Source organism: Synchiropus splendidus, chromosome 6 (genome assembly GCF_027744825.2).
Source record: "Synchiropus splendidus isolate RoL2022-P1 chromosome 6, RoL_Sspl_1.0, whole genome shotgun sequence".
NCBI classification, from domain to species: Eukaryota; Metazoa; Chordata; class Actinopteri; order Syngnathiformes; family Callionymidae; genus Synchiropus; species Synchiropus splendidus.
The window spans coordinates 11,914,520-11,927,500 of NC_071339.1; the positions used below are offsets into that span (position 1 = coordinate 11,914,520).

A 12,981-nucleotide genomic window follows, 5' to 3' on the forward strand; every position below is an offset into this window, starting at 1 on the left:
TCATGTGTAACTCTCTGCCTTTCCTCAGTTGCAACCTTGTCTCCGTGGGTGTATGAAATACACTGTGTGGGAGGAAGGTGGGGGAGTGAGTACATAAGAGAACCAGAAGTCAGGTACTGCTTTAAAGCTAGATAGCCTTATAACCTGTTAGTGCATGACGTCTCGCGATCGTCTGCTTTCACCATCTACCGAACAAAACGGCTGGGTTTGGTGCTAACAGCCTCTAGCTAGTGTGACTACTGCAGATTACTGAAATGTGTTTTCAGTGTGTTCTCCGGAAGTCTTTGTTTGAAAGCCACGCACTCGCATGCACACGCAGCCCATCGCTCTCCTCCTCTCTCTCTCTCTCTCTCTCTCTCTCTCTGCCTCTCCATGCTCATGGTGCATCTCTTCTCTCATTTGCATTTGTTCCGCTTCCTCATGATCGTCCATGACTGAGAAGCTGTGAAAGAAAGTCAATTCAATGATAATCTGACCTGGATTACAGAGGGAAAGGGCAAATTCGCGGAGGATTTGGACGTACAGTTTATGGGACTTTCTGGGATGAATTACAGTACCTGTCGAATGAGTCAAGGCCAGAGGCAAGTAGTTTTCTGTTTCATTTTACTGTCAGAGTTGATCAAGAGTTGCTGTTTGTATTGTCACAACGAAGCCATCAGACATTTCCTCTTTCAAAAGGTTGCTCTGCCATGCACAGCAAAAACAGAACTTCCTCCTCTTCTTTCCACGGTTCAAGATTTGATAGTGAATGTGCACGCCTCTTAGAAATGACTCTGCAGGGAATTTTCGACACTTCTTTGCAGCAGTATATCATTTTGTCTCGGAAATGTAATTGCAAGATTTTGTTTACTTGCAATATGGGTTTGCTCCTTTCTATGTTGTCCAGGGTTTCCCCCTGCAGTTGTGGAGTGTTATTGTTTTGACATAACTAGTGAGATCTGGGTCACTGCGTGAATTCTTTAAATGTGTGTTTAAAGTTGAAATACATTTAAAACGAATTGGAACATAGAATTATGCATCGTGGAAACTGCATCAGTTTAAACCCCTAATCTATTGCCAGATCACACGGATTTCAATCCAAACTTAACTCAATTTTAAACCGAGGGTTTCTGACTTTGTTGTGCTTTGAAATGAAAGAGGAAAGGCTGCTCTACTCTGAGTCTCTGGTGGAATGTCATTTAGCATCAGCAGGCCAGTGCTCATCCAAGTTGATCGTTTTAGATTCCACAACTCCCGCTGTTATCCTTGTACTCAATTCATGCAGGAAGCATGCATTTATATTCAAATTCTAACGCATCTGCTGGCAGTGATCAACAATGAGCAGCACAACCCACATTATTCCACCAAAGCTAAAATGTGTAATTCAGAAATGGATTTGCAAAAAAGCCCTGATGTGCAGGTGACCAAGGACTTTCTTTGGTGTTGTTACTCAGGTAACCATCACAAATTGTTTTACTGCTTCAGTGAAGTTGTCAAGCAAACTAGATGAGGACATTCTCCTGAGGAGGTAAAAAAAAAAAAAAAAAATTAAATGACTTTTGATTTTATATATATATATATATATAAAAAATCAAAAGTCATTTAATTTATTTTTAATTAAATGACTTTTGATTAAAAAAAGTCATTTTTATATATATTATATATATATATATATTATATATATATATTATATATATATATATATATATATATATATATATATATATATATATATATATATATATATATATATATATATATATATATTTATATATAGTCAAGGAGAAAGAATGGGTACTTCAATAAACCCATAATGAAGAGAATGAGAAGTAGAAGAAGACAAAAGAGTTGAGTAGGGGGTGCTGCAGCACCACTCAACAACATACATGATGTTGGGGGAGATGTAACATATAAACTGATCAACAGCAGTGAACCCCAGTCATTATTCTAGAGACTTGTTCCCTTTAACACATTGAAACTTTACAACAACACTCTTCATTCCTCAATAGGAGCGTGTTCAAAGTGACTGAGTGACCGGTGGAGTACATTTTATGCTTTTTAGTTCTGATCAAAAAGTAACGATGAAAATAAGATCAGACTCAGCAGGGACACAGGGAAAAATATTGACAGAATAAATACCTGAATACCTTCACGATTAAAGATACAGTTGTGCCTCCAATACGGATTTGGCCACAGTGAGAAAGAATTAATCCGTTATCTTCATCTATCGATTTGACTTTTAACATTTGATATAGATTCAAAACTCCAATTTATTTTATTATATGACTGGCACGGACACAGAAGTGTCCCTGAACTCAACTGCACATCTGTACATCTCATCTAGGCCCATGATCACATGACCTCTTTTTGGCAGAGGTAATGAAATGTGAGTTTTACCCCAACAAGACAATGAGATAACATGCCTTTGTAGGTACCTTGTTATTACCAGCTACATTTGTCAGCGCTCTGAATGCTGTGGGTGGGTTGAAGCTGTGTGCCTAAGAGGGTGTACTCACTGCCAACTGTATAAAAGTGTGGGTGCAATCATCCGTACACAAAATTATCATTGTGCCATTAATATCTTTCATGCATGGCCCTACATCTCATGCTTCTGTTGATCAAAAGAGGGGTGTTGAGGCAGTGAGGTGGGGTAGTGTGGTGACATCTCCCTTCTGATCAGTGATGGTAGTGTATTTAGCCAACTACCATTGAACCCTGTTTGCTGTTTCAGTGTGTCCCCTACCCAGGCTTCCAGTACAACCTTTTACAGATAGAGCTTGTATTGTTTGTTGGGGTCAAATGTTTAAATCGTAGTTTTGTTGATATCTGTTCATTTCTTACAGATAATTGGAGATCTTGCTCATCACGACAGCAAGAGCGTTACCATGGAGACTGGCAAGCATATATCAGTGACTGCTCCAGCACACATCAGCTCCATCTCAGCACAGACAGAGAAGAGGATGGATGGCCAGGCTCCACTGACAGCTGTTTACATCCACACAGTCCCAGCTCCTCCACCGCAGTTGTTATTTCAGCCTCCTACAATTGTCCCGGGGCCAGAAACACACTCCATCCCTTCGCTTTACTCCAAGGAGCTGCTTCCACTTCTCACGCTGCATATTGTCGGTGGGCTACAATCACAGAGGAGCGACAGTGTGCCAGCATCTTCTGCCAGACCAAAGTCTGCAGGGAAGCATGTGTGTCCTCACTGTGGAAGAGACTGTATGAAGCCCAGTGTCCTGGAGAAACACCTGCGCTGTCACACAGGGGAACGGCCATATCCTTGCACCACCTGTGGCGTTTCTTTCAAAACCCAGAGCAACCTGTACAAACATAAACGGACTCAAGCTCACGCTCGCATATCATATGAATCCGGACAGAGCAGTCAGGATAGCATATCCAGCTCCAGAGAAACCAGTACCTCAAGTTCATCTCTTGATGATCCCATCAAGCAGCAAGGAAGCTTAGAGGAGGACAGAATCATAGATCAGGACTCTTTGAAGACACAAACAGAGGTCAGCGAACAGAGTGAGTCGAGCCCACTTCTTCAAAGGATAGGTCCAGAACAAAGGTCAACAGCTACAGGCAAAGATAGGGGTCACAAGCCCTCCCTGATGGCAGGTCGACACTTGACCCTACAGAGACAAGAGGCCACATTTTTCTCCAAGCAGTGGGAAACCACAACTTGTAAGGTAAAATCCCAAAGTCATGAAAGTACAGACTCTGGCTTTAGTGAGAGCAGCGACCACAACCCAAGCCCCTGCACTGTTATGCCACACCACAGCATGGAGTCTCTAATTGAATCCACACTAGAGTGTCCTGACAGACCACAGCGTATAACCTCAGAGGAATGCGAAGGTGGACCAGAGCCCAAAGACAACATGAAGGAGAAAGAGCAAAGAACACTAGAAGAGCGTATTTCTCAGCTGATATCAGAAAATTCTGCTGTTGTGGAGGACAAACAACTGGAAAATGTGCGGCCACGCAAGACCGCTCTGTCAAAACAGGGGAGCATTGACCTACCGATGCCGTACACATACAAGGACTCGTTTCACTTTGACATGAGGATAAGCAAGTCTCAGAATGTTGGTATAAGAAGGCCCAAGTATCCAGGATTGTACAGTTCCGTGCCTACACAGCCCTCAACTAACACGGAGCACGCACCCTTAACCCGCAGCAACTCCCTCCCCTTCAGCGTAGCCCTTCTGCAGCCGGAGGGATCCAACCAAACCTTGTTTTCCCAGGCAGATAATGCTTCAGGCTTCCATAGGGAAAGCTCCGGCCATCTTAATCCACCAGGCTTAACTACCAAACCTGTCAACCAACAGTCGTCCACCCACCGCCTCCTGGTTCGGCAGTCAGCCGTCGACTGCAACCTTGCAACAGAAGCACTCTTTTTGGGTTCATCTATGGAGAGGGCAGCTAGCTGTGACGGCGATAGCACCAACATGTGTGGAGAACCGAGCGGCAGAAAATTTCGAAGGCAGAAATCACAGAAGTTTGCTTACAACAAGTGGTACATGTATGGAGGAGGTACATTTCGGAAGCTCTACTCCACTGGGGCTGCTGGAGATAGCAATGTAGTCAAAGGTAGGAAGCCCACAGAGGCAGCTCAGGTATTACAGAAGAGTTTGTCAGCAGGGTGTAAAGAAATAACCACCTGCTCAGCTGTTCCTACTAGCAGTGGAAGAACAGTCTGCTCCACAGACATAAATAGAGGGGGGAATGTAACTTTAGAGGATGGGCATCTTCATTGTTCTTCTCCCAGGGAGTCACTCCGGAAAAACTTGTCACTGTCAGCTCTGCCAACATTTAAACCTGCAGCTACACAGAGAGCCAACACAGACAAGTTTGATCACAATGGACCTAGCACTGATGCCCCTTTTCAGCTCTCTGAATCCAAGATACCCTCTGACAGAAAGAAGCCAAGAACCAATCAAAAAGTACTCGATATGGAATCCAGTTCATTGACTCCATCTTACTGCGACCATGGGTCTAAACAAGATTCAAATCTAAGGCATGTCAGCCATAGGAAGGATGAGACTGAGACCTCTCCCCTGACTAAAATGAGTGCTTTGTCTGTAATCACCTCTTCAGCCTCTTATATGCCAGTCTCAGCCAAAACCAGCAGTTTCTTACCAAAGTACCAGCTGAAGTTACCCAACGCTACAGAGCACGGGTCAGCTCCTGAACCGCCACAAACCCTCAGTCGAAGTCCCGCTCACACACCTCCGCTCTCTAATAAGACCATTGCCTCGACAGCCTATACAAACTTTGTTCACCCAGTTACCTTAGAAACTAATGTTTTGTTCCAGGCGTCTCCTCGCACGGAGATGTCGAGACACTCGTCGACTCTCGCTGTGTCACACAGACCCTTCGCAGGAAACACAATTACCACAACCTGTCGTAGCAATGCACTAGCAGGAGTTTGCAGCACGTCTGTGCAGAGTTCTCTCTCTTCACCTGTGGTCAAAACCCCTCCCACCACAGCTGGAGGGACCACAGTGCCCTCACTCACGAATCTCCCACTGCAAACTCCTCCTCCTGCAACAACCTCTTCATCTCCTGCATCGTCTTTTGACTTGACACCACCGGCGGATCAGAGAGTGTTTCACGTGCACACAGCGGACCTCCATATATGCTTTCAGCTGATATCAGATGAGCAGCTGGCTCTCATCGAGCCCCAGATTGAGCGTCAGGAAGTCGGCACAGAGAGAGCCTCAATGGAAGACACCCCAGCTAAAGCGCAGAGCTCTGGACAGGTTAACAACGACACAAAAACGTTTGAGAAGACCGACAATCAAAAGGCACTAAAAGAAACTGCGTCATTCTCCAAAACATACCCCCAATCTTTATTAACTCAGACTCTAGACAATCCTCACCAGGAAGATCAGAAAAATTCCACTCTGGTTTCTGGGCTTCCAAAAGTGCTGCGTCAACTAGAAAAACACAGCCATGCAAACACATGCTCGGAGACATGGAGCCGTGCAGGCCACATTGTCTCGACCGCTGCTGCTATTCAAAGTCCAAAGTCAGATGGGAACCAAATCTCAAAGGACCACCGTCCAATGAACTGTAAAGAGGAGCGCACATTGCCAGGTGAAGTGAGACAGAGCGGACTGGCCTCTCAAGTTCTCCCTGGTCAACATCAGCTCATAATCAGACCTCCTTCTCAGGGCATGGTCAACAAGAGCAGCAACAAGAGCGAAATAACATCTGCAGAAACCCAACGCAAACAGACAATCCCTGGAGGCTTGTGCAGAGATGGCCAAATTCAAGGAGGGAACAAAACTGTTGAAGAGGAAACGCAGGGTCTCTGCCGAACCCAGCCGACGGCCTCGAGTCAGAAATCTAAGCAGTTGACTGAACTTTTCACAAAGCAGCCTAAAATCTCTTCCGAGGACCACACAGGAGAGATCGCCCACCGCATTCCAGAGGCTCCATCAGAGGCTTTGCTGAAACACATTAAACCTGGATGTGACACTTTACTGAGCCGGAAGGTTTCGTTTGATGCCCAAGTGCCTGGAGGCCTGAGGCCTGTGCATGTTCCTCATTTAGGTAATGTATCTGCATAATCCAAACATTAAATCAAGCCATATAGCAATGGTGTACTGACAAGCAAAGAGTGGAAGATGAATGAAATGGTAACATTTTCTAACAAAAGAAGCATGCGTAGCAACAACATCACCATTTGATCAGAAGAGACATAACATTTGTGTTTTGTCTTTGTTTTTTTGCCAAGATTAAATTTACAGCATTCCCCGGGTGACAAATTGTCATGCATGTAGTACTGAAATGTACCATACATCTGGATTATTTTATACCTTTTTAAGGAATAATGTGCTGATACTATAACATTGGGATAATTCAAATGTCCGGTTAACATTTCTGACCTTGTCATATTTATTTGAAAACTCTTCTTTTTGTTAAACTTTATACTTAATTAAGGTTCCTCTCACCAGACTTGGGTTTTCTATGTAAGGAGCTAACTGCACTGTCCTTGATAGACAATATTGATATGTAGGGTCTGAATAGGGGATTAATGTGTTCAAAAGACTGCTGTAAAATCCGAGACCAAACCGAGAGATTTTGTAATTTCTTATTATAAGTCGAATCTCTAATCGCTAATAATTGCTAAATGAATGAACTGATTAATTTACTCATAATTAAACCAATTTTTCATTTTGCTTTTGTCTTTCGATCCACATGTTTGCTCACTTCCTATCCGTTGTATTCGAGCATTTGGCTGCCGTCATGACGGTTAACCACTAGGTGGCAGTAATTGCTCATATATTTGGCTTAGACTTAACCTGTTGATGTGTCTGATCAATACTCATAATATATTCACTTTTTTGGGGCACCATTTATTTAACCTGGTTAAACTGCATCTTACATTACGATATGTTATGCACAAGGAGAGATCATTAAACTTCATTCTCTGGCTTCTTAGAGCTGAGAAGGTAAGTAGCCAGATAAGTTCCTGAATTTATGTTCAAATACTTGAATACTTGACTGGAGAAATGAACAAACAAGCAGTTATTTATTTATTTATTTACTCAACAGGTACAGTATGTCAATCTACACAAATGTTTTATGATGAAAATCTTAATCCAAAAAGTCAACGCCCCAAATCTTTCACAACCCATGGACCTCATGCCTGCAAGAAACTTGATCCAAAATGATCTCTGCTGTGTATGTATCGACTGCTTCATTTCATACTTTCATCCCACATTAAATGTTTTCACAGGTCATTAAGACTCTATTCAGCATTTTGACATTCATCCTGCAGTCTCAGCCTCAGCCTCCCACTGACTGATAATATTGTAGATTCACTGTCTGAAACAAAACCAAATTTGTTTTTCCTTCTCGTAGGGCTTCTGGACTCTGCCGCAGTGGTCCCAGGCTCCACTCAGAAGCAGCATCAGGCAAAGGGCAGTGCAGAGATCCCTGGACGGCCAGATGGTGCAGACACGAGGCCACAGCGGAGGCAAGAGTTGAGAGGAGAGCCTGCTGAGGCCGAAGGGAGCATTACAGGAGCGAAGAGTAGTGGAGAAGAGCGCTTGGACGGGCGATCAGAAGTGGCCAAAACCAGTGGTACACACATTGTTCCAACAGAAGCAAGGGTGAGTTCCATCTTTAGGTAAAATTGAAGCGCAGACCCATGAGAACAATTAAGATTTACAAACCCCCAATGTTGACGTCAAAGTCCATTGTCAATAGTAGTAGTGCATATCACACTTACATATTTGTGATGCAGTATATACTTCACGTTCAAGTGGGTCACATTCAACCAGCTGCTTATCCAAGGTCAGGTTGCGATGGCAGTAGCAAAGAGGCCCAGATCTGCCTTCCCTCTGCTCTTCTGCGGCAAGGTGTTCCCACACCAAGTTCATTACAGTTTACACTAGCCCATACTGAGAGTATCTCCCTTGGGGCGTGATATATGGACACAACGTTGAATGGGCTTTTTCTTTTTTGTAGTACAGATCACACTATTCAATAAGAGAGGGATACGTTTAATTTAGCTGCAGGAATTATGGGTTGCAAAACACAAGGTTTTTTCCTTGATAAATTGGCTCAGGAATATCATACAACATACTTTGCTGTATTGGCGGCATCTGGCCATTTATGATCATGTATCAAAAACATTTTTGGTCACCCTGACTGATGCTGTTGGCAAAATCAGGAAGCATATGTAACTACTGATGAGTGATGAATTTCCTATCAGTAGGTGTACATGGCTTGAATGTCAGCCAGGCAGCTTTGGACACCTCCCATCCTGATCCTAATCCCAACCAAAGACTCATGAAAGGGCATCCTTACAGAATTTTGTACAAACCAGTAGACACAGGAGGAGGCTACTGGTCCATGTGAATGGGTGTCATGTACTCTGAAAACACCCGTATGGAGGTACAGAAAGCCACCTCACCTGGCCTTCGTTCTCCTTCCTATGACAGAGCTCTCTGCAGCACTATATCTAAAGGAAAGTCAGATGTTTTGGCTTCTATCTGCTGTCTTGTTGTTTTGGTCATTGGTCTCACCAGAGCTAGTGACCACAGGTGAAAGGACTCGATCAACCGGTAAATCATGCAGAGTCGAGAATTGAGACAAAAACACTGTGACGGGAAAATACAACAGACATTTTTTATGACATTTTTAACATAAAATTCCCAAAGAACAAGATGACACGCATGGAACAAAAGACACATAAAAAGTAAAAATCTTCAAAGAAAGGACCGGTGGCTGCTGGACGTGAACTTTGCCTCTGCTTTTCATCGTCATCAAATGAGTAAATTTCAGCTGAGTTCATAAAACTAGCTGTTCAAATCTGGAGTTATTTGCTCAACTGGCACGTGAATATTAATAAGGCTTTCAACTGTCTGCCCAGATAGTTTTGACAAACAGCAAAATGCTGCTCATATGATTCCCCTCAAACATACCGTACCTCAAATCCCACATTACCACTCGCACATAAACAGACCGTTATTCACATTTTTACCCCCCCCAACAATGTATAGACAGCACAGTGCACATGTGATTTTCATCCTTATCCTTTACACGTGGAGCTCAAGATCTGATTTCATCTGTTTTAAGAACATTCGCGACAGTGGGAGCACAGTTTATTTGTGCTGCCAGTGACATCTGCTGGGGTCAAATGTAAGTGTACTTGACCTGAATGTCCCTTCAGAGTGATAAGAAGTTTAAATTAGTGCTGTCATTTTAACACGTTAATTCGATTAATTAATTACGCCACAATTTAACACGTTAAAAAATTTAACACAATTTATTATGAGTATCAAGGGTTCTTCATTTTGCCTCATTTAGAGGCGTGTTATACTTCTATTATTCATTTTTCAATTGCTATATTGAGCTCAAGTGCCTATTTGAGACAGCCTTATTTTATTTCAGAATGTTATTTATTTAACTGAATCACTGTATTTGCATTACATTTTTGAAAACAGCCTTATTTTATTGATTTAACTGTATTGCTCTATGTTTTACATTTTTTAAGACAGCTTTATTTTATTTATTTAACCGTATTGCTGTATGTTTTACATTTTTGAAGACAGCTTTATTTTATTTATTTAACCGTATTGCTGTATGTTTGACATTTTTGAAGACAGCTTTATTTTATTTATTTAACTGCATTGCTGTATTTGTTTTACATTTTTGAATAATGCACCTGGCCTAACTGGTTTGCGGATGTGCTCGATCTTTACTTTTGGATTTCATTTATGAAGCACAGTTCAACAACAAAAAATTGGATTTCAAATCTTCTCTTCTTACTGTATTCAATTGATTAGTCATGCACTACAATTTTTTAATATCCTAGAACTCAAATTCTTTGTCAGGAGACCATTAGCAGATATGACATAAAAATGCGACTGACGGACTGAGTTTAAATATACTTTGAAGGACACCTCGATATCTATGGTATTTAAGCAATGTGGAAAGGTGACAATGAGAAACAGTGACTGCATGAGCATTTTATCATGATCATGGTATTATGGTAATGTTCTTCTATTTTTTTAACAGGGAGAAGACAGAAAGGCCAAGGCAGAACCCCCTAAAAACATATGGCTATCTGACCCTCATCTTTCCCCGACCAAGTCTGGAATGTCTAAATGCCCCCCACTGAGCACAGAGCGAGTGACGTGCTTGTCAAATAACCTACATTTATGTTCCAGCAGCACAGAAACATGGCTGTCCAATTCCCCACAGACTGAAGTAAAAATGAACCACTCGCATTTCTCCGGACACTTGAAGGATGTCGACGCCCATCATCAGCAAACACTCATTTGTGAGAGAATAATAGATGACGCCGTCATCGTCCCAGATCACTCAATAGAGACATGTGCTAGTTCCCTCACAGAACCCACTCGCATCCATGATGTGACTCAACCGGACCACCAACTGGTCCAGCCCGATTCAAAGAGAGGTGCACCTGCGGGGGGTAACGCTGCAGCTTGTCATAATACAGTTGCACCATCACAGCCAGCATACTCACAACACCATTCCAGCATACCTGCAGCTACTCAGTCCACATATCAAGAGGGTTACAGTAGAAAAAGTGAGGCCGCCAACCCATGTCACTCTTTTCTGCTGGCCGCTCATTTTCACAGTTACCAGGTGGGTCCCAGCAGCACAGTCCGGCCAGTGCAGGCCTGCCCCGACTACACGGAGGATACCAGCAGCAGTGACGAGGAGGGGAAGCTCATTATAGAGCTGTAGGGAGAATTCTGTGACCATCCCAAATCCAGGCAGGCCAGGAGCACATGGGCTCATGTGCCACCGTAGATATGCAACTACTCACCTGGTCCTTAGCATTACAAAGTGAAAGAAGAAAAGCAAGTGCCCACTGGGATTTGAACACCGTGTTTTTTTTTTTGTTTTTTTTTTTTGTTTTGTTTTTTTTTTCAGATTATTTTGCATTTGTACTGGAAACCAGCCAAAGTCAAAGAAACTTTTCAGTGACATGCTTGTGCTAGAGCTGTGCTACACTGATGCAGTAATTAAAGGGTGTTGATTTTTGCATTATGTGTCCTCCCTTGTTCACAAAATGTCAAGTTGCTATCAGGCTCCAGTCCAGTCGAAGTACTCCATCCAAGTGCCATATACCTACTGACTGCAAGTTCTTCAGTTGTTCAGAAATGTTCACGCAGATAATTGTCTGACTTATTAGTGAGAGGAAGATGAAGTATCAATGAAGTATTGCAGAGTTGCAGGGAGTGTAGTCATTTTCAGAGGACACTAGATGGCGGTCTTGGTTTACAGACAGAGGTTTGACGTGGCTGGATGCGGGTCACAAGGACCAGGCGCCAGAGGCGAGGAGTTCATCGTCCGGCTCCCAGATGGCAGCCCCCGTTGGATGTGGAGTGCCACGACAGAACACCAGACATGCTGGAATACCGCCCTGACAGACGCCGACCACCGTGCCGTGCCGAACGGCAGCTCCGGGTACGGGCCCCATCTAGGCAGTGGCCTTCAACCAAAGGAGCAAAAACAACACTGGGAGTTGTTCAGTGTCTTAAAGTTTGTGTGTAGACACGCTCTGCATTTCCTGCATCAATCACAAGTCTGCAGGGACTCAAAACAGTCCAAACAAAACAGGGGAAGGAAAAAATGAATATTTTCAGAATACCAAAGATGGAAATTAAACAGCGTCATAGCCTTCAACACATAAAGAATGGTAATGCCAGGTATATCACAGATCTGCCTTAAAATTCCAAGAACGGCCGTCCTTGGACTTTGCCGAGGACGGCCGTTCACTTGCACTCGGCCATCGAACCACGAATTACTGCGTGTGGGTAGACTAGTGTGTCGCGGAGCTGGGCAACTCACATATACCTGGCAGGGGAGACACCATGGTCAAGAAGGTGGTTCACCCAAGGACAAGTGAGGCCATTGCACTCCGGGCCATGCTGACCTTTGCGAATTCCCCAAATGTGGGAATCTCGACTGCATAATTTCTGGTAGTGGGAACTGCGTCCGCGCTCTCCCTTAACGTTCTGTCATAAGGCAAACCAATCAACCAATAAAAACCCAACTAAACACCCACTAAACAATCCCAGACTAAAGGGGGGCACTCTGAGAGTCGACGAGCCGTGGCCTCCCTCAGTGACCCCTCTTTGCCTTTTTCCACCACTATTCCGGGCCCGGCCACTGCGGGGTTATCGCTTCTCGAGGGAGCTGGGAGTGCACGGCTCGTCGACTCTCAGAGTGCCCCCCCTTTAGTCTGGGATTGTTTAGTGGGTGTTTAGTTGGGTTTTTATTGGTTGATTGGTTTGCCTTATGACAGAATATCAAGGGAGAGCGCGAACGCAGTCCCCACTACCAGAAATTATGCAGTCGAGATTCCCACATTTGGGGAATTCGCAAAGGTCAGCATGGCCCAGAGTGCAATGGCCTAGCCTCGCCTTGGGTGAACCACCTTCTTGATCATGGTGTCTCCCCTGCCAGGTAAGTATGAGTTGCCCAGCTCCGCGACACACTAGTCTGCCC

The 12,981-nt window shown here is 43.8% G+C and overlaps 1 protein-coding gene and 2 non-coding genes across 4 annotated transcripts; 2 read left to right on the forward strand and 1 right to left on the reverse strand.

Annotated features, from left to right (window-relative positions):
- Positions 1-394: 394 nt before the first annotated feature.
- znf831 (zinc finger protein 831) lies at positions 395-11,389 on the forward strand. 2 transcript variants are annotated; one of them, XM_053869310.1, is made up of 4 exons: positions 395-581; positions 2,823-6,537; positions 7,852-8,102; positions 10,516-11,389. In XM_053869310.1, the coding sequence occupies exons 2-4, from the start codon at positions 2,865-2,867 to the stop codon at positions 11,209-11,211; spliced, it is 4,620 nt and encodes a 1,539-aa protein (XP_053725285.1). In that variant the 5' UTR covers positions 395-581; positions 2,823-2,864; the 3' UTR covers positions 11,212-11,389. The 2 variants fall into 2 exon arrangements, with proteins under 2 accessions (XP_053725285.1, XP_053725286.1); XM_053869311.1 differs by lacking the exons at positions 7,852-8,102; positions 10,516-11,389 and adding an exon at positions 7,543-7,718.
- A 930-nt stretch (positions 11,390-12,319) lies between these two features.
- Positions 12,320-12,483, forward strand: LOC128761604 (U1 spliceosomal RNA). Its single transcript, XR_008415256.1, has one exon. It is a non-coding gene; the product is annotated as a U1 spliceosomal RNA (small nuclear RNA).
- A 301-nt stretch (positions 12,484-12,784) lies between these two features.
- Positions 12,785-12,947, reverse strand: LOC128761384 (U1 spliceosomal RNA). The gene has a single exon (XR_008415041.1). It is a non-coding gene; the product is annotated as a U1 spliceosomal RNA (small nuclear RNA).
- Between the last annotated feature and the right edge of the window lie 34 nt (positions 12,948-12,981).

Bases quoted from the DNA above. Each gene is read 5' to 3' on its own strand.
- znf831 (XM_053869310.1), top strand. From the start codon at position 2,865: ATGGAGACTGGCAAGCATATATCAGTGACTGCTCCAGCACACATCAGC. The intron at 6,538-7,851 runs GTAATGTATCTG...TCCTTCTCGTAG, and splicing joins TGTGCATGTTCCTCATTTAG to GGCTTCTGGACTCTGCCGCA. The intron at 8,103-10,515 runs GTGAGTTCCATC...TTTTTTTAACAG, and splicing joins TTGTTCCAACAGAAGCAAGG to GGAGAAGACAGAAAGGCCAA.